The sequence below is a fragment of the Ornithorhynchus anatinus genome, chromosome 8, assembly GCF_004115215.2.
Source record: "Ornithorhynchus anatinus isolate Pmale09 chromosome 8, mOrnAna1.pri.v4, whole genome shotgun sequence".
Lineage (NCBI taxonomy): Eukaryota > Metazoa > Chordata > Mammalia > Monotremata > Ornithorhynchidae > Ornithorhynchus > Ornithorhynchus anatinus.
The window spans coordinates 2268023-2291405 of record NC_041735.1 but is presented as its reverse complement, the minus strand read 5'-3'; the positions used below and the strand labels follow the sequence as shown (position 1 = coordinate 2291405).

Below are 23383 nucleotides of genomic sequence, written 5' to 3'. Positions count from 1 at the left end.
GAGGCCTCCCACCCACTCCTCGCCTCGGGTCGGGAGGGGAAAAGATCAGGGAGGAAATGCAGGGAAGGTGGAGGGAAGGCGCTCCTGAATTCCTGCGGCTCTTCGGAAGTCAAAGTCTGGTTCCTAAGAAAACACCCCAGCGGCTCCCAGCGGTTTCCTAGAGAAGCAGCGTGGCCTAGTGGATCGAGCAGGGGTCTGGGAGTCAGAAGGACCTGGCGTGTTGGATAGAGCCCGGGCCTGGAAGTCAGAAGGTCATGGGTTCTAATCCCGGCTCTACCACTTGTCTGCTGTGTAGGCTTGGGCACTTCACTTCTCTGGGCCTCAGTTACCTCCATCTGTAAAATGGGATTAAGACTGTGAGCCTCAAGAGGGACAGGGGCTGTGTCCAATCCGATTTGTTTGTATTCTTTCAATCGGATTTATTGAGCACTTACTGTGTGCAGACCACTGTACTAAGTGCTTATCCACCCCAGAGCTTAATAAATACCACAAATTATTATTATTCTAGTCCAGACTCTGCCACTTGTCTGCTGTGTGATCCTGGGCCAGTCACAACACTTCTCTGGGCCTCGGTTACCTCATCCGTAAAATGGGGATTAAGACTGTGAGCCCTTTGCGGGACAGGGACTGTGTCCAACCCGATTATCTTGTATTGACCCCAATGCTTCGAACAGTGCCTGGCACATAGTAAGCCCTCCTTTCCACTTGTCCCACTCCCTTCTGCGTCGCCCTGACTTGCTCCCTTTATTCACCACCCCCACCTCCAGTCCCATAGCACTGATGTACATATCTGTAATTTATTTATATTAATGCCTTCCTCCCCTTCTAGACCGCAAGCCCTTTGTGTGAAAGGAAGGTGTCTGTTTATTGTTATATTGTACTTTCCCAAGCACTTAGTACAGTGCTCTGCTCAAAGTAAGCATTCAGCAAATATGACTGACTGACTAACAAATACCACAATTATCCTAGCCCAAACTCTCTCCCAACTCCATCACCAACTGGTTAACTCCCACCCATTGTTCTGAAACTAATTGGGTCCCCACCTCCACTGATAAAAGGCCCAACTCCTAGTCACCTCCTCCAGGAGGCCTTCCCGGTGAACTATCTGGGCATGCACAGATGCATCAGGTCAACATTCTCTGGTTCGCCCATTACTTAGTGTCATCATCACCTCCTCTCTCACTTTTAACTCTGGGTATCCATAGGCCCACCCTCCCCGGGAGGTTTTGAAACTCCTCTAGGTGGGGGGGGTGGCCCCCCAACCCCTGCTCGGGCCTAGGGAGCGCTCAGCCCATCCTGCTCCTGCTGACCCAGGTAATAACTGTGGTATTTAAGTGCTTACTATGGACCGGGCACTGTACTAAGCACTGGGGTGAATACAAGCAAATCGCGTTGGTAACAGTCCACCCGTGGATTAGCGGGGATGGTTAGGGAGCGGGGGGGATGGTGGACAGGGGGGATAGCGAGCAGGGATAGTGTGGAGGAGGGGGAGAGCAGAAACCCCTGCATCCTTCTCAAACCAGGAGCCGTCACCAACACCCCTAGCTTTCCGATCCCCCACCCGCACTTTGGCCTGGAGCTAAGTCTAACCCTCCCCCATGGCTTCCTCTCCCTGGGTTCCTCGGTCCTGGAGCCCCCCAGCCCTGGAGGGACCCCTCGTCCTCCCCCCCCACTGGCCCCCTGGGTTCCCCAGTCCCGGAACCCCCCATCCCTGGAGCTGAGAAGCAGCGTGGCTTAGTGGAAAAAGCCCAGGCTTGGGAGGCAAAGGACATGGGCTCTAATCCCAACTCAGCCACTTGTCTGCTGTGGGACCTTGGGCAAGCCACTTCTCTGTGCCTCAGTGACCTCATCTGTAAAATGGGGATGAAGACTGGGAGCCCCACGTGGGACAACCTGATTACCTTGACGCTTAGCACGGTACTTGGGACGTAGTAAGCACTTAACAAATATTATTATTATGGAGCACTCCCGGAGGTGCCCGGTGGCCCGGGCAGTGGAGGACACATGGTCTAGGGACAAATACAGGGGCCGCCTGGGCACTGTCAGCCGATAGCTGGTACAGACAGTCGGGAGCCGACGGGAGTCACCACTGGGAGTCATCCTCGGGAATGACGGCCATGAGTCACCATCGGGGGTCACCACCGTGGTCACCACCGGGAGTCACCGCGGGGAATCAGTCACCGTCAGGGGTCATCTCCAGGGGTCACCACCGGGAGCTCGTGGGCCGGTGCTGGAGCTCCGACTCCCGCCCCCCGAGGCCCCTAATTCAAACCGGCACCGGGAGAGCCAGAGCCCCGGGCCCACCGCGAGTTTGCGGGCAGGAACGGGAAGGACTGGCAAGCAGGCAGGGCAGGGCAGGCAGGGCAGAGAGGCAGGCAGGCAGACAGGAAGGGTAGGCAGTTAGGCAGGGTAGGGAGAGCAGGCAGGCAGGGCTAGCAGGGCAGGCAGGCCTTGCAGGGCAGGCAGGGCAGACAGGCAGGGCAGGCAAGGTAGGCAGGCAAAAAGGCAGGGTAGGCAGTTTGGCAGGGTAGGCAGGGCAGGCAGCCAGACAGGCAGTTAGGCAGGGTAGGCAGGCAGACAGGCAGGGTGGGCAGGACAGGCAGGCAGGGCAGGACAGGAGGGCAGGCCAGGAGGACAGGCAGGCAGCCAGAGGCAAGGAGGAAGGACGCCGAGCCTACCAGACCCACACCACCTCCGCTTGACGGGGGACGGAGGGGGAGAGGACACAGGGGTGGGGGACGGCGGGGAGGGAGGAGGGTAAATGAGGGGAAGGGGGAAGAAGAGGATGGAAGGAGGGGGAAGAGAATGGAGGGAAGAAAAGAAGGGGGAAGGGAAGTGAGGAGAGAAGAAAGAGGGGAGGGAGGAAGGAGGATGGAAAAAGAGGAGGGAGGGGAGGAAATAGGAGGGGGGGAAGAAAGAAGGGGGAGGGGGAAAAGGGAAAGGAGGAGGAGGAGGGGAATAGAGAGGGAAAGGGAAGGGAAGCGAGGAGAAAGGAAGGAAGGAGGAAAGAGGGGAGGGAGGAGAGGAAAGGGAAGGAAAGAGGGAGAAGGGAAAGGATGACGAGAGAAGGGGGAAAGAGGGGAGGGAGGAGGGGAAAAGGGTTGAGAGAGAATGGATGGGAAGCGAAGGGAGGAGGGGAGAAAGAGGGAAGGAAAGGACGAAGCCGGCCGGTTTCATCTTCACCCTTCTCCTGCCCCGCAATATGCCCTTCGTGGGGGACTTGGCCCTGCCCTGCCCGTTGTGGGGCGGAGCCGACGGTCGCGGCTCGGGGCCAACCCGCCGTCCAGCAATAATTGGCTTCAGCCCGGTCCCCGGGCGAGACCGTGGTACCCTCCGGGGTCCCCGGTCCCCAGACCCAGCCCACGGCCGCCGCGGCCCACCTCCCACGCGAGATGCCCGGGAACCGGGCCCCGGGAAGCAGAGCGCATCTCTGGAAAGACCCCAAAGCGGGGGGTTTGGACCCTTGAGTCGCCTCGACCCCGGCACACGGCGAGAGTCAGAGCCGGCTTTCACCCCGGGAGAACCCACTGGACTTCTCTTAAACTGGGGACACTTGTTCGGGGAGGGCCCCCTCTCCCTTTACCAAGGAAGCCCCTTGTGGGCAGGGATTGTCTTTGTTGCTGAAATGTACTTTCCAAATGCTTGGTACAGTGCTCCGCACACAGTAAGTGCTCAATAAATGACTGAACTGTACTGAATTGAACACCCCTGGGAGACGCGAGAGTTGAAAGGACCCACTCATACCACCTATGGTCTCCACCCGAACCTTCGGGTGGTCCCGAGCGACGCCCGGGGGCCCAGACCTGCCCCAGGCCTTCTTCAGACATGCCTTAGGCCTGCTTCAGACCTACCCTAGGCTTGCCCCAGGCCTGCTTCAAACCTACCCCAGGCTTGCCCCAGACCTCCAACAACTCCAACACCTCTGGCGGAATGGCAGCTGACTCCTTTTCCAAAACGAGAGAAGGGCAGGGCCCCCCCCCCCGCCCCTTCCCTTCCCCCCTCTCCCATGCCCCCCGAGAAGCTGGACCAGCTGGACTTGGCTCACCTCCGGCCGGGCTCTGACGGCCGCAGCGGACATCAGGGTCAATAGCAGGTAGTTGACCAACATCCCTCTCTGGAGCCGGCCCTGCCCCCGGGGGAGGGGGATGGAGGGTCCTCCTGCAGACAGCTGGCCGCTGGACGCGGGGCTCGGGATTGGGACCCCCGGACCCCCCGGACCCCTGAACCCCCGCCCGCCACCGGCAGCTCCGCTCCGTCCTCCGCGGCTCCCGACACAACTGGTAAACTGATCTCTTCATGCGAGGGCTCCAGACTGCTCCGCTCCGGGCTGGGGGAGGGAGAGAGGAGGGGGCGGGAGCCTGCCCGGGACCCCGGGAGGGAGGGGGCCGGAGGAGGGGGAGGACGGGGGGGGCAGAGGGGAAGAAAGGATAGGGGAGAGAGGAGGGGGAGAGAGGCAGGGAAAGGGGGAGAGAAGGAGGAGAGAGGAAGAAAGGAAAGGGGGGAGAGAGGAAGGGAAAGGGGGAAAGAAGAGGGAGAGAGAGGGAGGGAAAAGGGGGGAGAGGAGAAAGGGAAAGGGGAAAGAAGACGGGGAGAGAGGGAGGAAAAAGAGGAGAAAGCAAGAAGGGAAAGGGGGAGAGAAGAGAGGGAGGGAAAGGGGGAAAGAAGAGGGGGAGAGAGGGAGAAAAAGGGGGAGAGAGGAAGGGAAAGGGGAAAAGAGGGAGACAGAAGAAAGGAAAGGGGGAGAGAGGCAGAGAAAGGGGGAAAGAAGAGGGGGAGAGGAAAGCGGGGAGAGGAAGGGAAAGGAGAAGAGAGGGAGGGAAAGGGGGAAAGAGGAAGAAGGTAAAGGGGGAGAGAGGAAGGGAAAGGGGGAGAAAGAAGGGGGAAAGAGAAGGGGAGGGAGAGAAGAGACGGGCAAGGGGGAGGGCAGGGGGAAAGAGAAGGAAGGGGAGCGAAGGAGGGAGAGGGAATGAAGGGGGAAAGGAGGTCGGTCTTTCCGAGGGTACGGAAAGTGGGAGAAGACAGACAGAAAGGGGTTACGCATGTGGTCTCTCTGGCGAAAGGTAAGCGCTCCGGCGAGGCTGCGAGGGACTGCGTGGGGCGGCTCGGTCGGTCCTTACTGATTTAGGCAGCTTTAAGGCCCGGCCCCGATCTCCGGGACGGAGGTGGGGAGCGAGGACACAGATTGGGGGCACAGCCCCCCACTCCCACCAGCAGTGTGCTCTGCAATGCCAACTGGACCTCCCACCCGGCCTGGCCAGACGACCCCAAGGCAGCCCTTGGAGGGGTTCGGGTGAACCCCTCTAGAGTGGTAGCTCGTTATAGGCAGGGAACGCGTCTATAAACTCGTCCTCTAGACTATAAATTCGTGTGGGCAAGGAATAGATCTGTTTATTGTTTTATTATATGCTTCTAAGCGCTTACTGCAGTGCTTAGTGGAAAGAGCATGGGCTTGGAAGTCAGAGGTGATGGGTTCTAATCCCTGCTCCGCCACTTGTCAGCTATGTGACTTGGGGCAAGTCACTTAACTTCTCTGTGCCCTCAGATGTTCCCTCATCTGTAAAATGGGGATGAAGACTGTGAGCCCCACGTGGGACAATCTGATTATCTTGTATCTGCCCCAGTGCTTAGAAGAGTGCTTGGCATATAGTAAGTGCTTAACAAATACCATCACTATTATTACTATTACAGTAATCACTTAATAAATACGACTGAAGGTATGAATGCTATTTCTGTTGTATCGTATGCTTCCAAGTAAGTAGGATCCTATTTACTGAGCACTTACTATGTATAGAGCACTCTACGAGGCGCTAGGGTGAAAACAATATAACAGACACACTCCCTGCCCAAAAGGAGCTAAGCGCTCAATAAATGTCATTAATTAATTGATTGATTAAAGCTGTCTCCCATCTTCAGGTCCCCAGGAGCTGATTCCACCAAGGGCCAGTCCCTCTAGACTGTAAACTCAATTTGGGCAGGGAATGTGCCTGTTATAATGTACTCTCCCAAGCACTTAGTACAGTGCTCTGCACACAGTAGGTGCTCAGTAAACACAATTGACTAAATGACTGCCTGGCTGGGGGCACCCAGACACCTCTCTGAAACAGCTGTGGCTCCTCAGCCACCCTGGGAGAAAGCAGTTCCAGCATTTAAGCTCTTACTTTGTGCCAAGCACTGGGCCAAACGCTGGAGCAGGTACCATATCATCAGAACAGACATGGTCTCTGTCTCACATGGTTCTTTAAGTTCAGAGAGAGGGTCAGAGGTATTGTGTCCCCATTTTACCAAAGAGGAAACTAAGGTGGAGAGAGGCTAAATTATTATTATTATGGTATTTGTTAAGCACTTACTATATGCCAGGCACTATACTAAGCGCTGGGGTGGATACAAGCAAATCGGGTTGGACACAGTCCTTGTCCCACATGGGGTTCACAGTCTCAATCTTATGTTTACAGATGAGGTAACTGAGACCCAGAGAGAAGTGAAGTGACTGACCCAAGCTCACAGAGCAGACAAGCGGCAGAGCAGGGATTAGAACCCATGTCTTTCTCACTCCCAGGCCCATGCTCTATCCACTCTGCCACTTCGGTCAAGTCACAGAGCAGGCCAGTGGCAAAGTTGAGACTAGAGCCCTGGAGACAAGAATCTCCTCAGTGAATCAATTATATTTTTTGAACATGGTACTATACTATCAATCAATGATCTGTATTGAGCACTTACTGTGAGCAGAACCCTGAACTAAGCACTTGGAAGGGTACAGTTTAATAGAGTTGGTAGTCACAGTCCCAGCCCACAAGAAGCTTACAGTCTTAGCGAGGGGAAGACAGACACAGATCTAAATAAATAAATTACGGATAGGCACAAAAGTGCTGTGGGGCTGAGGGTGGGATGAATAAAGGCAACCCCCACCTCAGCCCTCAGTAAGATGGGTGAGAAGAGCTGATGGCCAGGGAGGGGGTCAGGGGCCAGGGGATGATCCTGCCTTGGTTTACTCAAGCAGTCAGTGAGTCTGGTCATTATGGCCTCTGAGTCCAATAAAACATCCATGGTCTCTGTCCTTTGGAAATACTTCCCAGGACTGCAAAAGGGATAGTCCATTCTCTCAGTTTGGCCCACTGGGCACCCTCTGAGTGGGCTCAGAGAGCCCATCAACCCTCTACCCTATTCTGCCCTGGTCAGCCAATGGTGGGGACGTTTCCTTGAGCACCTTTGAGGGTGAAGCGCTATACTAAGAGTTTAGGGACCACTGCAGAAGTATGACCCACACTCCCTGCCTTCAGTAAACTTAACTCTTATGGTGTCCTGGCAGTGGTCACAGGGAGGGGTGCGGGCGACATCCTCAGGCCATGTGGTGGCTCTTTCCCTGGTGATGGAGCACCTGTCCCACAGTGACACCAGATGCCCTGGACTGTCCAAACGGCTCACCAGTCACCTTGCCCACACGGCCACCTGACCATCCTGACCCGTCCACACAGCCCGCCAGCCGCCTCACCCAGACGTCCTGCCAATCGTCCTGGCCTGTCCACACGGCCCACCAGCCGCCTCACCCACACAGCCGGCCAATCGTCCTGGCCTGTCCACATGGTCTACCAGCCACCTTGCCCACACGGCCACTCATCTGTCCTAGCCTGTCCACACAGCCCACCAACTCCCAATGGTAGGTCCCCATGGAAAGCCTAGGCTGAGTAATTGCCATCCCCGGAGGGATCGTATCAGGGTGTCTCTGCAACCAGTGAGTTCGGAATCAGGGGTAGCCACTCATGATGGGGCTGAGCTGGGCGCTAGGCTCCCCGCAGCACTGCTAATGCTGGCTCTGGGCTTCAGGGACTGGGGACGTGGACTTAAACACAAAATCTGCTTGTTCCCCATGCCCCCCACCTCCAGCAGCCCCCACAAGAGGCAGGAGGCCGCCGTCATCCCCAGCCCCAGCAGTATCAACTGAACGCTCCCAGGAGCATAGACAGGGAATTCTAGGGGAAGACCCAACCCTGCCCCTGAGGGTCCATCAGCCTAACCTGGGAGACAGACACACTCACCCAGGGAGAAGCAACCATCCCCAGGGAATCATCATCGTCATTACATTTATTAAGCGCTTTCTGTGTGCCAAGTACTGTCCTAAACATTGGGGTAGACACAAGATTTGGGAAGCAGCGTGGCTCACTGGAAAGAGCACGGGTTTTGGAGTCAGAGGTCATGGGTTCGAACCCCGGCTCTACCACTTGTCAGCTGTGTGACTTTGGGCAAGTCACTTAACTTCTCGGTGCCTCAGTTACCTCATCTGTAAAATGGGGATTAAGACTGTGAGCCCCACGTGGGACAACCTGATTCCCCTGTGTCTACCCCAGCGCTTAGAACAGTGCTTGGCACATAGTAAGCGCTTAACAAATACCAACATTATTATTATTATTATTATTAAGATTATCAAGTTGGACACAGTCCCTGTCCCAAAAGGGGCTCACAGTCTAAGTAGAGCGAGTACAATTAAATCCCCATTTTACAGATGAGGAGACTGAGGCACAAAGAAGCTCAATGACTTGCCCAAGGTCACACAGCAGACAAGCGGCAGAGCTAGGATTAGAATTCAGGTCCTCTACCAGACCCGAGCTCTTTCCACTAGGCAGTGCTGCTTCGAAATTACCCTCCCCCAGCAGATCCCCATCCATTCATTGATTTATTGTATTCACTGAGCGCTTGCTGTGTGTACAGCACTGTACTAAGCCCTTGGAAGAGTACAATACAACAATAAATGGACACAATCCCTACCCATTTGCTGGGGGAGCTTGAATTTGCCTTCTGACAAGGGTATCCCTTTACCCCTTAACCTCAGCACTTCCGGATCAATCCCTGCAACTCCACCTGTGGTAATGTGGTCAGTGGTCATCCTCGCTTGGCAGTGAGCAGTGAATAATGCCCCACCACACGCAGCAGGTAAAAAGCAAAGCCGAAACTCCCCCAGACAGTTACTTGTCACCGCTCCAACCCTCAAAACCCCTTTCAGGGAGAAATGGGAATGGATCTGTTATATTGTTGTGTTGTTCTCTCCCAAGCGCTTAGTACAGTGCTCTGCACACAGTAAGTGCTCAATAAATATCATTGATTGAGACCTCCCCCACGCCCCACCATCCCCGCAGTCAGTGTGTACAGAGTAGAGGAGAGGAACAGCCCAGACCGGGTTCGGGGGAGGGGGTGGGGGGCCTGGAAAGCCAAGATTTTGGAAGGAGGGTTTCTCGGCAGGAAGAAGGCCCTCAGAGCTGCTAGTTATACGATGTGTCGACCGGGTCGCCCTTTTCAACTTGAAAAATTAATCCCCACTGCCTCCCACCCAACATCTGCCTCCCGTTATGACGATTCCAAGAGGAAGCCGCCTTCTCTGTTGGCCTAAGAGGATAATCTCCTTGCCTGCAAACCGTCAGAGGCTTGCGGATTGTTTAAGAGATCACAGTCTCTTAACTTGGCCAGGCCTCAGTGTAGATCAGCTACTGCCAAGACTGCGAGCTCCTGTTCCATACTCCCCATGGGCCCAGTATAGCACTCTGTGCCCAGTACAGCGCCCGCCACGGGTTAGGAGAAGCAAGCCAAGAGGCCGCAACTCCCTTCACTTCCCTCCTCCCCGTTTCAAGTTTGGGGTTCCAGCCCCAGCCACGTCCAATGGGAGAGGTCAGATATTTGCTTCTGGAGTTCTCTGCCAAGCTCTTAGTACAGTGTTGTGCACACGGTATCAATCAGTTAATCAATCCATCATATTTATTGAGTGTTTATTGAGCAGAGCACCGTACTAAGCATGTGGGAGAGTCCAATACAACAGAGTTGGTAGACATGTAAGTGCTCAATAAATACGATGGATTAATTGCCGGATCGATTGGAGGGCTCGCTAAGGCTACCGACCCGAGTCCAATTTCCAGCTGTGCATGATTCAGCTCCCTCTCGGGTCCCCCCCAGTGTCGTGACACCGGTGACTGCGGTCCCGTCCAGGCCCAGAGAGAGGCCAGCCTAGAAATCAGGCAGCGGGAGTAAAGGAAACTGCCCGCAGGCCGTCACTGCTGCAGCCAGCAGTCCAAGGGAGGAGAGTGTACGAGGGGTGCTGCAGGTGTTGATAAATCCGTGTCCCCCTCTAGCAGCCAGGAGCTTCCATGAACCCAGATTACACCAAGTGCCTAATAGTTCTAGACATGGGACTTGAGAGATGGGAGACTCGGATTCTACTCCCACTGCAGACACTGGCCTGCTGTGTGACCTTGGGCAAGTTACTTAACCTCCCTGAGTCTCTGTTTCCTCATTGGTAATAATAGTAATTGTGATATTTATTAAGGATTTACTATGTGCCAAGTACTATACTAAGGAACAGCGTGGCCTAGTGGAAACAGCGTGGGGTTGGGAGTCAGAGGACATGGGTTTTAATCCCACCTCCCAACACATGTCTGCTATGTGACTTTGGCAAGTCACTTCATTTCTCTGTGCCTAATCTGTAAAATGGGGATTAAGACAGGTACTATGTCCAACCTGATTATTTCGTATTTACTCCAGAGTACAGAACAGTGCCTGGCACATAGTAAGCACTTAACAAATACCATGATTACTATTATTATTATCATCACTAAGTGCTGGGGTAGATGCACTATAATCAGGCCCCACATGGGGCTGTCAGTCTAAGGAGGAGGGAGAACGGGCACTGAATCCCCATTTTGTAGATAAGGGAACTGAGGCACAGAGAGGTTATATGACTTGCCCAAGGTCACACAACAGGTAAGTGGCAGAGCCAGAATTAGAACCCAGGTCCTCTGACTCCTGGGCCCATGCTCTTTCAAATAAGCCATACTGCTTCTCTGTAAAATGGGGATATGCTATCCAATCAATTAAGCAATCGTATTATTTCATGCTTACTATGTGGAGAGCACTGTATTAAGCACTTGGGAGTGTACAGTATTCCCACAAGAAGCTTACAGGCTAGAGGAACAATAACAATTGTGTTATTTGTTAAGCACTTACTGTGTGCCAAGGAGTGCACTAAGTACTGGTATACAGACAGGTTCCATGTGGGGCTCACAGTCAGTGTAGGATGGAGAACCGGAAATGAATCCCCATTTTGCAGATGAGGGAACTGAGATACAGAGAAGTGAAGTCACTTGCCCAGGATGACACAGTAGGTATGTGAAGGAGCTGGAATTAGAAACTAGGTCCTCTGACTCCCAGGCCCTTTCTCTTTCCACTAAGCCATGCTGCTCCTTTCTTCTGAGCTCGTGAGCCCCGTGTGGGACATGGATTGGGTCTGCTCTGATTGCGGTGGCAGAGTGTTTGAAATTTCCAAAGCACACAATAAATACCATCACTATTAGAGGCAGCGAGAAGCCTCTGGGCCTCTTCCAAGCCACCCAGGAGCCTTTCCCATTGGATGGTTATTGGGAAAAAAGACAGTTCAGCTGGAGCAAGGAGCTGTGATGTGAGAGGAAAATGGGGAGGGGGAGACCCATCAAGGGTCTGGTCGGGTGCCCCTTTGCTGAGGGCGAAATGGCGAGGGACGAGCCACAAGCGGCAGTGTGGCTGGACCGGGAGGGTGGAGTTGGTTGGTGGAAAGATGAAAGGTCAAAGTTAAAAGGGTTTGATCTGGAAGCCGCTAAGGGCGAGAGGGATGGAGTGACGAGGCTGAGTGGGGAGAAAATCGCTGGTGGCCGCCCTCCCCGGCCCACCCCTCCAGACTTTTCACCGGCAAGCCAATCCGTCACGCTCTGACCTTTCCTCCGAGATCCTATTTTCCGCCCCATTTATCATTGCTGCCACACCCTCGGTCCCTCCATCCCATCACAACATCCCACTCAGGTCAGGGAATGCCAGATCAGGCTGCTCCTAGGTTCACTCCGGCCGGGGAAGGGGATCCACTCGGCCTGGGGTCGACTCTGACCTCCAGCTCGTCCTCGCCCAGTCAGCCAGCCCCTCTTCTGCCTAGAGCAAACCAACCGGTCTCAGCTGGCTGGTCGTCTTCACCTCCAACCCCGCCTTTCATGGTGTTTCCCGCTCCCTCTCTCCCACCCGCACACCTCTTTGAAGGGGGCTTTGTGGCTCCATTCTGTCAGCGTGCAACGTGAACCCCTCCTTGGGCACGGCCTGCCCTTGGACATCAGTGGGCGGGCACGGCAGACTTAATTAAGCAGGTCCCCGGCGAAGACCGTGGGGGTTTTAATGAAGAAATAGTTCCACCTGAGATCAGTATCTGGGATTAATTCCCCTTTTATTTCTAAAATCCATCACTGTCAAAGGCTGCCCCCTCGTACTCTTCCACCTCCGCAAAGGCACATTCTTCATTCCAGGGCAGGTTGGGGCCCCATGTGCCACCCCGGAGGGCGGGAGGATGGGTGTGTGCCAGGGTGGGGGAAGGAAGGGGATGGGAGAAAGGTACCCTAGATGGGCAGACTGGAGATTAACTGCATACTCCCGAGGTGCCCACCTCAAGGCCAGGAAAGAGGCGTTTGGTTGGCATGGGTTCCCCTTCCTTCCCCATCGACGTCAAAAGCCTGGAAAAGCCTGGGTGGGGCTGGAGGGGAGGTCCAGAAGGCAATGCTTTCAACCTTTCACCCTCACCTGGAACAGTAGTGTCCCCACATCCCCCACAGCCTTGGCCCTGCCTCGACCACCCCCTCTTCGATCAGTTTCCTGGGTGGACCTGGCACAGATACACTGCTGGAGGGGAAAAGAAAACTGTGTCCTGGAGCTGTCCTGGCCCACCCAGCCTAGGACTTGCCTATCCGGCTCAGAGCTGTCCCGGTGTTCCCCTGATCAGCCTGGGGACCAGCTCAGCCGCTGAGCCTGAAAGTCCCTGAAATGTTCCCTTTCTGGGCCTGCTGGTCCGTTTCCCTTGGCAATTGTTCCCAGGTGGCCTCCAGTGGCCCCAACCCATCTGACACAGGCCTGGAAGGAGCTGGGCGGAACAGGTGTTGGACACAGTGTCTGTGAGGTTAGAGGTGGAAAGGGGCAAGGGTTTGGGAGGATGGGCAGATTGGGGGGATGGAGAGCGGCAAGCTGGCTGCTAACACGTCAGAATTGTCCAACTCGGGGTCATTCCTGCTCGGCTCCATGGATTTTTCACTTCCCCCCTTCTAGACTGTGACTCTCATATAGGACAGGGACTGAGTCCAAAGTAATTGACTTTTTTCTACTCCAGTGCTAGAACCTTGCTTGACACATAGTAAGAGTTTAACAAATACTAGTATGAATAACAAGTACCATTATTATTACACTGTAAGCTCCTTGTGGACAGGGAAGGTCTCTACCAACTCTGTGGTACTGAACTCTCCCAAGTGCTTAGTACATCGCTCTGCATATGATAAGCACTCAATAAATACCATTGATTGATTGACTGATCAGAGACCTGGTATGATCAAAGCTAGTTGTCTGGCCCAGTAGCTCAGGGGAAGGCAGTGGAGGTTCAATCGATGGTATTTTTGACCACTGCCAGAGCACTGTACATTTGGGAGAGTGCATTTGAGCATTTGGGAGAGTGCAATATTACAGCATTTATAGTCATGATCATGACCTCAAGGATCTTACAGTGTTGGAGAGATTACTGATAGGTGACATAGCAGACTAAATGGATATTATTTACATAACGAGGAGAAATCTGGGACCTGGGGGCATGAGTTCCCAACAACTGGAAATCTGGGGGCACCCCCATCACCCCCACACTGGTACCAGCCCGATCACCCCTGCAACTGGAAACACGGGGGCACCAGCCCCCTCACACTCATAACTGGAAATATCAGGGCACCGGTCCCATTAGCAGCATGGTGTAATGGATAGAGCACGGGCCTGGGAGTCAGAGGTCATGGCTTTTAATCCCGGCTCCGCCACTTGTCTGCTGTGTGACCTTGGGCAAGTCATTTCATATCTCTGCACCTCAGTGACCTCATCTGTAAAATAGGGATTGAGTCTGTGAGCACCACATGGGACAGAGACTGTGTCCAACCCAATTTGCTTGTACCCACCCCAGTGTTTAGTACAGTGCCTAGAACATAGTAAGTGTGTAACAAATACCATAATTATTATAATTACTACTCTTATTATCATCCCAAAACTGGAAACGGGGCCGATGCCCAAGGAGCTGGTGTCCACAGTGAGCTGTGTTTGGACCAACCATGCTGAAGGGGAGGAGTGAAGGGCAGAGGGAAGGGGTCACCAACAGCTTCAAAGCGGACTTGGAAGGGGCTGGGAAAGCAACCCAAAGGCAGCTGGAGTCCAATCACGGAGCAGAAATGCCAAATATGTTTCCCCTCATGCTCTGCGGGGCCATTAAACAGCAGGCCGGCTACCGCACGCTGGCCACCGCCCGCCACCCCCGGCCGCGGCTCTCGGACCCTGGCGTCCGAGCCCGGCGACCTAATCAGCTTTGGTGTGTCACCGAGCCTGATAGATTTCAGATCATTTCCGGCTTAGCCTCTGGGCCTGACAGACGGACAATGTGCCGGAGCAGCAGGGCCTCGCTGGTCAAACAGCAGTCGGGGACTTTGGTTCTCACGGAGGCCTGGCCAGGAATGTCAACCCCACTCCTTTTCTCTCCCGATCCCCTCCCCTGCAAGTTCCCTCGGGGGGCCAAGCCTGGGCCAGGCAGACCTGGGGTCATCCAGGTTGCTGCTGAGACTCGCACCTCTGTCTCCACTTCTACCTGTCCAGGAGGATCGGGGACAGTGTGGGTGGGACCCAGGCTCTGAAGACCTGGAGAGTTTCCGCTAGCCCCATGGACACCGCTCCAGTCTTGGCTGGAGCCCTGGGACTCTATTTCCAAGGATTCACCAAGATTCAATTTCCCAGGATCGCTGTGATTCTATTTTCCAGGATCCCCTGGATTCCATTTCCTAGGACCCCCTGAGGGTGTCCTGTTCTGTTCCCATCCTCACCCTCAGCCTGGCCCCAAAGGAGCCCCGTGGGAAGAGTGGAAGAGCATAAGACTGGGAGGGAGGGAAGCTGGGTTCTGGGTCTGCTGTGAAACCTTCGGCGAATCATTTAATTAACCCCTCTGAGCCTTCTTTCCTCATCTGGAAAAGGGGAAGGATAATCTCAGCCTCTCCTTCCTTCCCAGGGTTGTGGTGAAAATTAGGTCATGGCTGGGAAAAAACTGAGAAACATGGGCACTCCACCCATTCAGGGTGTGCTATTCTCATTAACCGACCTCTCATCCCCATCACGCTTTCACCTCCTTAGCACCTTGATACTCACCCTAACCCCACAGCAGTGAAGTACACATCTTTATACTCATTGTTTCCCCTTCATGTAATTCATTTTAACGTCAGTCTTTCCCGTTAGATTGTAAACTCCTTGAGAGCAGGGATTGTATCTACTTACGCTATTCTACTCTCCCTGGTGTTTAGCACAGTGGTGTGCAAGCAGTAAGTGCTTCAATAAATACTGTTGAGGGGAAGCAGCATGGACTAGGAGATAAATCACGGGTCTGGAAACCAGAGGACCTGAGTTCTAATCCTGACGCCACCGCTTGCCTGCCGTGTGACCTTAGGCAAGGCACTTCATTTTTATGTGCCTCAGTTTCTTCTACTATAAAATAGGGATTCAATACCTATCCTCCCTCATACTTGACTGTGAGCCCCATGTGGGGCAGGGACTGTGTCCCATCTGATTAATTTGTATCAACCCCGGCATTTAGAACAGTAGTTGACTCATAGTATCATATCTATAATTTATTATATCTTTAATTTATTTATATTAATGTCTGTCTCCCCCCACCCAGACTGCAAGCTCACTGGGGGCAGAGAATGTGACTGTTGTACTGTACTCTCCCAAGCGCTTAGTACAGTGCTCTGCACACAGTAAGCGCTCAACAAATATGATTAAATGAATAATAATAATATTGGTATTTGTTAAGCGCTTCCTATGTGCAGAGCACTGTTCTAAGCGCTGGGGGAGATACAGGGTAATCAGGTTGTCCCACATGAGGCTCACAGTCTTAATCCCCATTTTACAGATGAGGTAACTGAGGCACAGAGAAGTTAAATGACTTGCCCACAGTCACACAGCTGACAAGTGGCAGAGCCGGAATTCGAACCCATGACCTCTGACTCCCAAGCCCGGGCTCTTTCCACTGAGCCATGCTGCTTCTCATGGCTGAATGAATGAATAGTAAGGATTTAGCAGATACCATTAAAAAAAGGAAAAAACAAACAATTGATAGTTTTTGAGTGAGCGTCTCATCTGTGGTGCCCTCCTCGATGGGGTGGCCCAAGCAGGGTCAGTTTGGGATCAGCTCTCTGAGTGAGTGGGTGGAGTATTCATTCATTCATACATTCAATTGTATTTATTAAGCGCTTACTGTGTGCAGAGCACTGTACTGAATGCTTGGGAAAGTCCAATACAACAGTAAAGAGTGAGATTACCTACCCACAACGAGCTCACAATCTAGAGTGGGGGACACAGACGTCAAGATGGAGAGGTCGGGCTAGGAGGTGGCCGTGGGCCCATCTCTAGCCAGTCGCTCCACGGGTGACCACTCCAAGGGGTGGGGTCTCACCACTCCAGCCGGGTGACCCGGGTGGTCCGGGCAAAGGCAGCAGCATTGGCTCCACACCCACCCTCAGGAGGTACAGTGGCCCCCAGCACCAGCCACGCATGCTCCTAGGACTCAGTGGCTGGGGCCCGGGGCTGGAGACTCTTCTCAGAGAGGTGTCCCTGGGAAGGGTTGCCCCCCTGCCCCACACCTGGGCAGGGACAGTTAGGTAGACTCCCCCCTCTCTCACCATATGGTAAGGGAAACCCTTCCTGTTCTAAGCTGGGGCCAGGCTTGGGGGAACAACTCCCAGGACACGGCACATCTGGTTGGCGGGAGCACTGGTTTGGGAGTCAGAGGACGTGGGTTCTAATTCCCATTCTGCCACTTGTCTGCTGTGTGACCTTGGGCAAGTCACTTAACTTCTTTGTGCTCAATTACCTCATCAGTAAAATGGGAATTAAGGCTGTGAGGCCCACATGGGACAATCTGATTACCTTGTATCTACCCTAGATCTTAGAACAGTGCTTGGCACATAATAAGCGCTTAACGCATACCATAATTATTATTATTATTATTATTATTATTAAATGGTTTGGATCAGAATCTGGGTGCCGGTGCGGCATGGACAGGGTACAAGGTCCCCCAGCCCCGGGGCCAGCTGTGAGGTTGGGGCTCAGAGCCCAGGGAGAGCTGTGAGCTGGGGGCTCAGGGCCCTGGGATGAGCTATGTGTTTGGGGTTAGGGGCCCGGGACGAGCTCGGGGCCTTGGATGAGCCACGAGGTAGGGGCTCAGGGCTTGGGGCGAGCTGTGGGGTTCAGGCTCGGGGTCTGGGGATCAGGGCTTCAGCTGGCAGCAGGAAAGCATGAGTCTGGCCAAGATCCCACTTCAGCAATCTGGAAACAATAGGGCAGGGTCCCCTCCAGGATCCGGTTTCCAGAGAGGCCACCCTCCCTTCCCAGCCTCGGTTTCGGCATGGCGGTTCCTATCCCCGCCGCCGGGCCGCCCCCCGAGCCTAGGCCCACTTGACCCCTTGACTAGCTCTGACACCAGCTCCCCCCACTCCCAGACCAAGGGACCTCAGCTCGCCCTCAAGCCCCTCCACTCTTTCTTCTAACTCTACCCCAGCTCGCACTCTCCACCTCTCAGGCAAACCCCCGACACCAGCCCTCACTCTCAACTCCCCAGCCTCCCAACCATCTTCCTTCTCCCCAGGCCACATCCCGCCCTCCCCCCCAACTACCCCCTCCTAACTCACTGAGTCTGCGTACACATCAATTTAAGTACGCTACTATGTAAGCACTTACTCATCTACATAGTCATCTTTCCATTCTCCTTTTCCTCCTACATGAAATTATTTTGCGCCTGTCTTCCTCACTAGCCTGTGGGCAATAACTTTGTGCTGGCTCTATTCTAGTGTACCCTCTAGTCCTGGAATTGGTCATATACCAACTCAACTATTGCATTGACCTTCGTAAGGGTCTGCCTGCCTCCAGACCCTTCCCATCCAGTTTTACTCTAGGGCTTGGATTATTTTTCTAAAGTCTTGTTCTGTACAAGTCTCTCCACTCCTCAAAATCCTCCATTCCTCTCTGAATCAGGCCAAATTCATGACCATCGATATTAATCAATCAAAGGTATTTATTAAGCAGTTACTGTGTGTAGAGCACTGTACTAAGTGCTTTCGTGAGTACAATACAACATCAATCATCACCATCATCATCAATGGTATTTATTGAGTGCTTACTATTGCTTGTCCACTGTGTGACCTTGGGTAAGTCACTTCATTTCTCTACATCTCAGTTACCTCATCTGTAAAATAGGATTAAGACTGTGAGCCCCATGAAGGACAGGAACTATGTCCAACCCAATTTGTTTGTATCCAGCCCAGCGCTTCATACAGTGCCGAGCACATAGTATGTGCTTAACAGATGCTATTATAATTATTATTATCAGAGCTGTGCTAAATATTTGGTAGAGTGCAAAGAGTTGGTACATTCCCTGCCCACAAGAGGCTTTCGAATCCAGAGGGAAGACAAACATTTCCAGCATTCGATCAGTTTTCTTCCCCACTTGATGCTTCACTCTTCTCCCACTACACTCCCAGCTCATATGCTTCTCTCTTCTTCAGCCAATCTAGTCGCTGTGCCACATTCTCATCTCTTCCCCCTCCAATCTCTTGTTCACACACTCTCTCCTGCCTGGAACTCCCTCCCCCTTCAAATCTGGCACACCCCTGCTCTCCTCATCTTCAAAGCCCTTCTGAAATCACATCTCTTCCAAGAGGTCTTCCCTGATTTAACTGCAACTCCCTGAGCTATTTCCCCACTATCATCACTTCAACACTTCCATATCACTTAAGATCAAAGGTATTCACCCTCTCGCTTCCTCTCCCCATTGAAGCATTTATGTACATATCTTTTAAACTCTATTATTTCCCCTTATCTATAATTTATTTTATATCTGCCTCTCTCGAGATTTTAAGGTCCTTGAGGGCAGGAATCATGTCTACTATCTCTCCCAAGCATTTAGCACAGTGCTTGGCTCCTAGGAGGTGTTAAAGTAATACCATAATTAAAGCAACCTGGCCTAGTGGAAGGAACACAGGTATGAGAGTCAGAGGATCTGGGTTCTAATCCCAGCTCCACCACCTGTCTGCTGGGTGACCTGTCTGCTGTGTGACCATAAATACAAATAAATACAATTACAGATATGTACATAAGTGCTGTGGGGCTGCAGGGGAAGACCAAAGGGAGCAAGTCAGGGCGACGCAGAAGAGAGTGGGAGAGGAGGAAAAGTGGGGCTTGGTCTGGGAAGGCCTCTTAGAGGAAATGGGCCTTCAATAAGGTTTTGAAGTTGGGGGAGAGACATTGTCTATTGGATTTGAGGAGGAAGGGCATTCCAGGCCAGAGACAGGACGTGGGCCAGGGCTCGACAGCAAGGCAGTTCTACGTTCTGTGGACACAGAGGTTTCGGGGAGCTGACCCCTCTCCAACCATAGAAAACTGTCCCCCAGCACCACCCTGGGGAGACCCAAGATCAGTTCCCTCTGTGCCACCCCTGAGTCGCGTCTGATTCAGTGGAAGCAGCAGTGGCCCTTTCCATTCAATTAGTGATACTTATTGAGCACTTACTTGAGCACTGTACTAAGCACTTGGGAGACCACAGTACAATAGATTGGTAGACACGATCCTGGCCCTCAGAGAGCTTATTGTCCATCAGTGGTACTTATTGAACGCCTACTGTTTGCAGAGTCCTGTATTGAGCACTCGGGACAGTACAGTTCAGTAGAGTTAGTGGACACCATCCCTGTCCTCAAGGGGCTTAATCAGTCAGTCGAAGGTATTTTTAGAGAAGCAGCTTGGCTTAGTGACAAGAGCAAGAGCAAGGGTTTGGGAGTCAGAGGTCGTGGCTTCTAATCCCGCCTCCACCAATTTATCAGCTGTGTGACTTTGGGCTTAACTTCTCTGTGCTTCAGTCCCTCATTTGTAAACTGGGGATTAAGACTGTGAGTCCCATATGAGACAACCTGATTACCTTGTATCTACCCCAGTGCTTAGAACAGTGCTTGGCACATAGTAAGCGCTTAACAAATACCATCACTGTTATTATTATTATTGAGCACCTACTGTGTGCACAACACTGTACTAAGCACTTAGGAGAGTAAAATACAACAGTGTTAGTAAACATGATTCCTGCTTTCAAGGATTTTACAGACTAGTGGGGTCAAGCTCCCCAGCCAGAACTGTTCCCCGCCCTGTGGGGGTGGCCACGTGGCTCTTTCCAATGCTGGTCCCCCGGGCAGAGGGTTCCCATCCTGATCCCATTTCTCCGGCCCTTCGCCATCTCCCACCCCCCTGTCGTATTCACAGGAAACTCACTGACGACATCTGGTCTTTCAATAAACACGTCTTGATGACTCGACAAACCAACCCTCCTCAGCTCCCTGCTTCTCCCCCTCTCCCGGCTGGCTACCCCCCAGCTCCCTGCCCACTCACGCTCCACGTCCCCCAAGGTTTCTGCCCCTCTAGCTCCCTGCCCCCCACGACCTCCCCCAGCTCCCTACCCCCACACAATTCCCCTAGCTCCTTGCCCCTTCTTGACGACCTCCCCCCAGCTCCATGTCTGCAAGGCTCCTACCCCACCTCCCAATCAATCAATCCCTCACAGTGTGCCGACCACTGTACTAAGCGCTTGGGAGAGTAAAATATAACAGAGTTGGTAGATGCGTTCCCTGCCCACAACGAGCTTACGGTCTAGAGGGGGAGACAAGCATCAATATAGATGAATGAATTAAAGATATGGACATAAGTGCTGTGGAGCTGAGGGAGCGGTCTCTTCCTCCCCACTGTGTGTCTGTGCAATCCCAGAAGTGGACCAGGACTCCTGACGCAAGTCTTCTCTACTACAGTGGATAGAGCAGACGTCTGGGAGTCAGAAGGTCTTGGGTTCTAATCCTGGCTCTGCTGCCTGTCTGCTGTGACCTTGGTCAAGTCACTTCACTTCTCTGTGCCTCAGTTACCTCTTCTGTAACGTGAGGATTGAGACTGGAAGCCTCATATGGGACAGGAACTGTGTACAAACCGATTTGCCTGCATCCACCCCAGCACTTAGGACAGGGCTGGTACACAGTAAGTGCCTAATAAATACCAAAATTATTATTATTATTACTCCCCCTTGCACTTTGTAGTGTCCTATCACGATAGGCACTCAATAAATATGACTGAACAGTTGACTATGAATCACTTCACAGGGTCAGCACAATGCTATGGCAATTCCTTAGACTGTGAGCCCCATAGGGAACAGAGATCGTATACCTTCTGCATCTGTAGTATGTACTTGGATAATAATAATAATAATGGTATTTGCTAAGTGCTTACTATGTGCAAACACTGTTCTAAACGCTGGGGCAAGATACAAGCTAATCGTATTGGACACAGTCCCTCAGTCAGGCTCGCAGTCTGAATCCCCATTTTACAGATGAGGCACAGAGAATAATAATTATGGTATTTGTTAAGCGCTTACTATGTGCCAGGCACTGAGAAGTGAAGTGACTCACCCAAGGTCATACAGCAGACAGATGGAGGAGCTGGGATTAGAACCCACAACCTTCTGACTCCTTGGTCCGGGATCTCTCCACTAGGCCATGGTCACAGCCTCCTCTCACCCCTTCTCCCCATTCCCCCACCCGCCCAGAGGGCCAGGTTGCCATGGGCTGATTTCTCTCTCTGACTCCGGGCATGGGGCGTGGGGAGGCAAACACTTAGTACAGTGCTCTGCACACAGTAAGGGCTCAATCAAGATGATGGAATGAATGAATGAGGGTTCTCTGTTATTAACCCAGTCCATCCCTCCCTTAGGACTTCCAGCCACACTCCCTTACCCCTGACCATTCCCACGGGCCCTCTCAATGCCTGACCTGCCCACCACCCACACACCCACCCACCCTTCGTGACAATAAACATTCATTAAAGAAAGATGAGCGGCACTCAGATCCCAGCTGTCAGATCCCAGCTTCTACAACCCTTTTCATGCTCCTCCCACCCCCTCAGCTCCCCCTGCCCCCAGGACTGACCCAGCCAGGGGCAGATCAAGCCCGGTGTCCACCCACCCCCAAGTGACCAGGGTCTAGGGCCCGAGGAGGCTGGACAAGTCACCTCACTTCCCGGCCCGGGGAGGCGCCCTATGGGAAGCACCAGAAATGCTGAATGATAATAAAGACGGTATTTGTTAAGCGCCTACTATGTGCCTGGCACTGTGCTAAGCACTGGGATAATGGTATTTGTTAAGCACATGGTATGTGTCAAGCACTGTTCTAAGCGCTGGGGTAGATATAAGCTAATCAGGTTGGACACAGTCCCTGTCCCACATAGGGGTCACAGTCTCCATCCCCATTTTACAGATGAGGTAACTGAAGTACAGAGAAGTGAAGTGACTCGCCCAAGGTCACAAAGCAGAAACGTGATGGAGCTGGGATTAGAACCCCCTTCGTTCTGACTCCCAGACCCGTGCTCTACCCACTACGCCATGGTTCTGAACAAATGCAGTGTGGCCTAGTGGCTAGAGCCTCAGTCTGGGAGTCAGAACGAAGGGCGTTCTAATCCTGGCTCCACTACTTGCCTGCTGTGTGACCTCGAGGAAGTCACTTCACTTCTCTGGGCCTCAACGTCCTCAACTGTAAAATGGGGATTAAGAGTATCAGCCCCATGTGGGACAGGGACTGTGTCCAACCTGATTAGCTTGGATCTTCTCCAGCACTTAGTACAGTGCTTGGCACAAAGCAAGTGTGTAAAAAATACCATTAAAAAAAAAAAGTGAGTTTACAGTTTAGAAGACTGGGATTGGAGGTGACCCAAAACTAGAGAAGCAGCGTGGCATAATGGAAACGGCACCAGCTTGGGAGTCAGAGGACATGGGTTCTAATCCCGGCTCCACCACTTGTCTGCTTTGTGACCTTGGGCAAGTCACTAACTTCCCTGTGCCTCAGTTACCTGATCTGAAAATGGGATTAAGACTACGTGCCCCAGGTGGGACAACCTGATTACCTTGTAACTACTCCAGCGCTTGAACAGTTCTTGGCACATAGTAAGCACTTAACAAATACCATTACTATTATTATTACTGGGATCAGAGGTGACCATCCTCCACTTGCTGGGGTCACAGGGACGGTCGCCCCGGCGGCCCCCAGAATTGGTCACCAACTTCAGACTTCCTGCTCTCCCTCACGGCCCCCCGCCCCATCCTGACCACTACAGGGGGCCAGGCACAGAAGTGACCAGAGCGGAACAAGGATTGTCCAACCCAATTCACTTGTATCTACCCCAGCACTTAAAATAATATTTGACACATAGTGGGTTCTAATCCCGGCTCCACAACTTGTCTTCTGTGTGACCCTGGGCATGTCAC

At 53.0% G+C, this 23383-nt stretch overlaps 1 protein-coding gene across 2 annotated transcripts in view; it reads right to left on the bottom strand.

Moving 5' to 3' along the window:
* The window catches only part of THSD4 (thrombospondin type 1 domain containing 4), a 105885-nt gene that overhangs the window by 32865 nt on the left and 49637 nt on the right, over nucleotides 1-23383 (bottom strand). Inside the window, exon 1 of one of the 2 annotated variants that reach the window (XM_029071430.1) lies at nucleotides 4046-4134. The exons of the other annotated variant lie outside the window; for it this stretch is intronic. Coding sequence (XP_028927263.1) covers nucleotides 4046-4108 — 63 coding nt within the window. The 5' untranslated portion in view covers nucleotides 4109-4134. Of the gene's footprint in view, nucleotides 1-4045; nucleotides 4135-23383 lie in introns of those variants that run through there. 2 annotated transcript variants of the gene reach the window in all.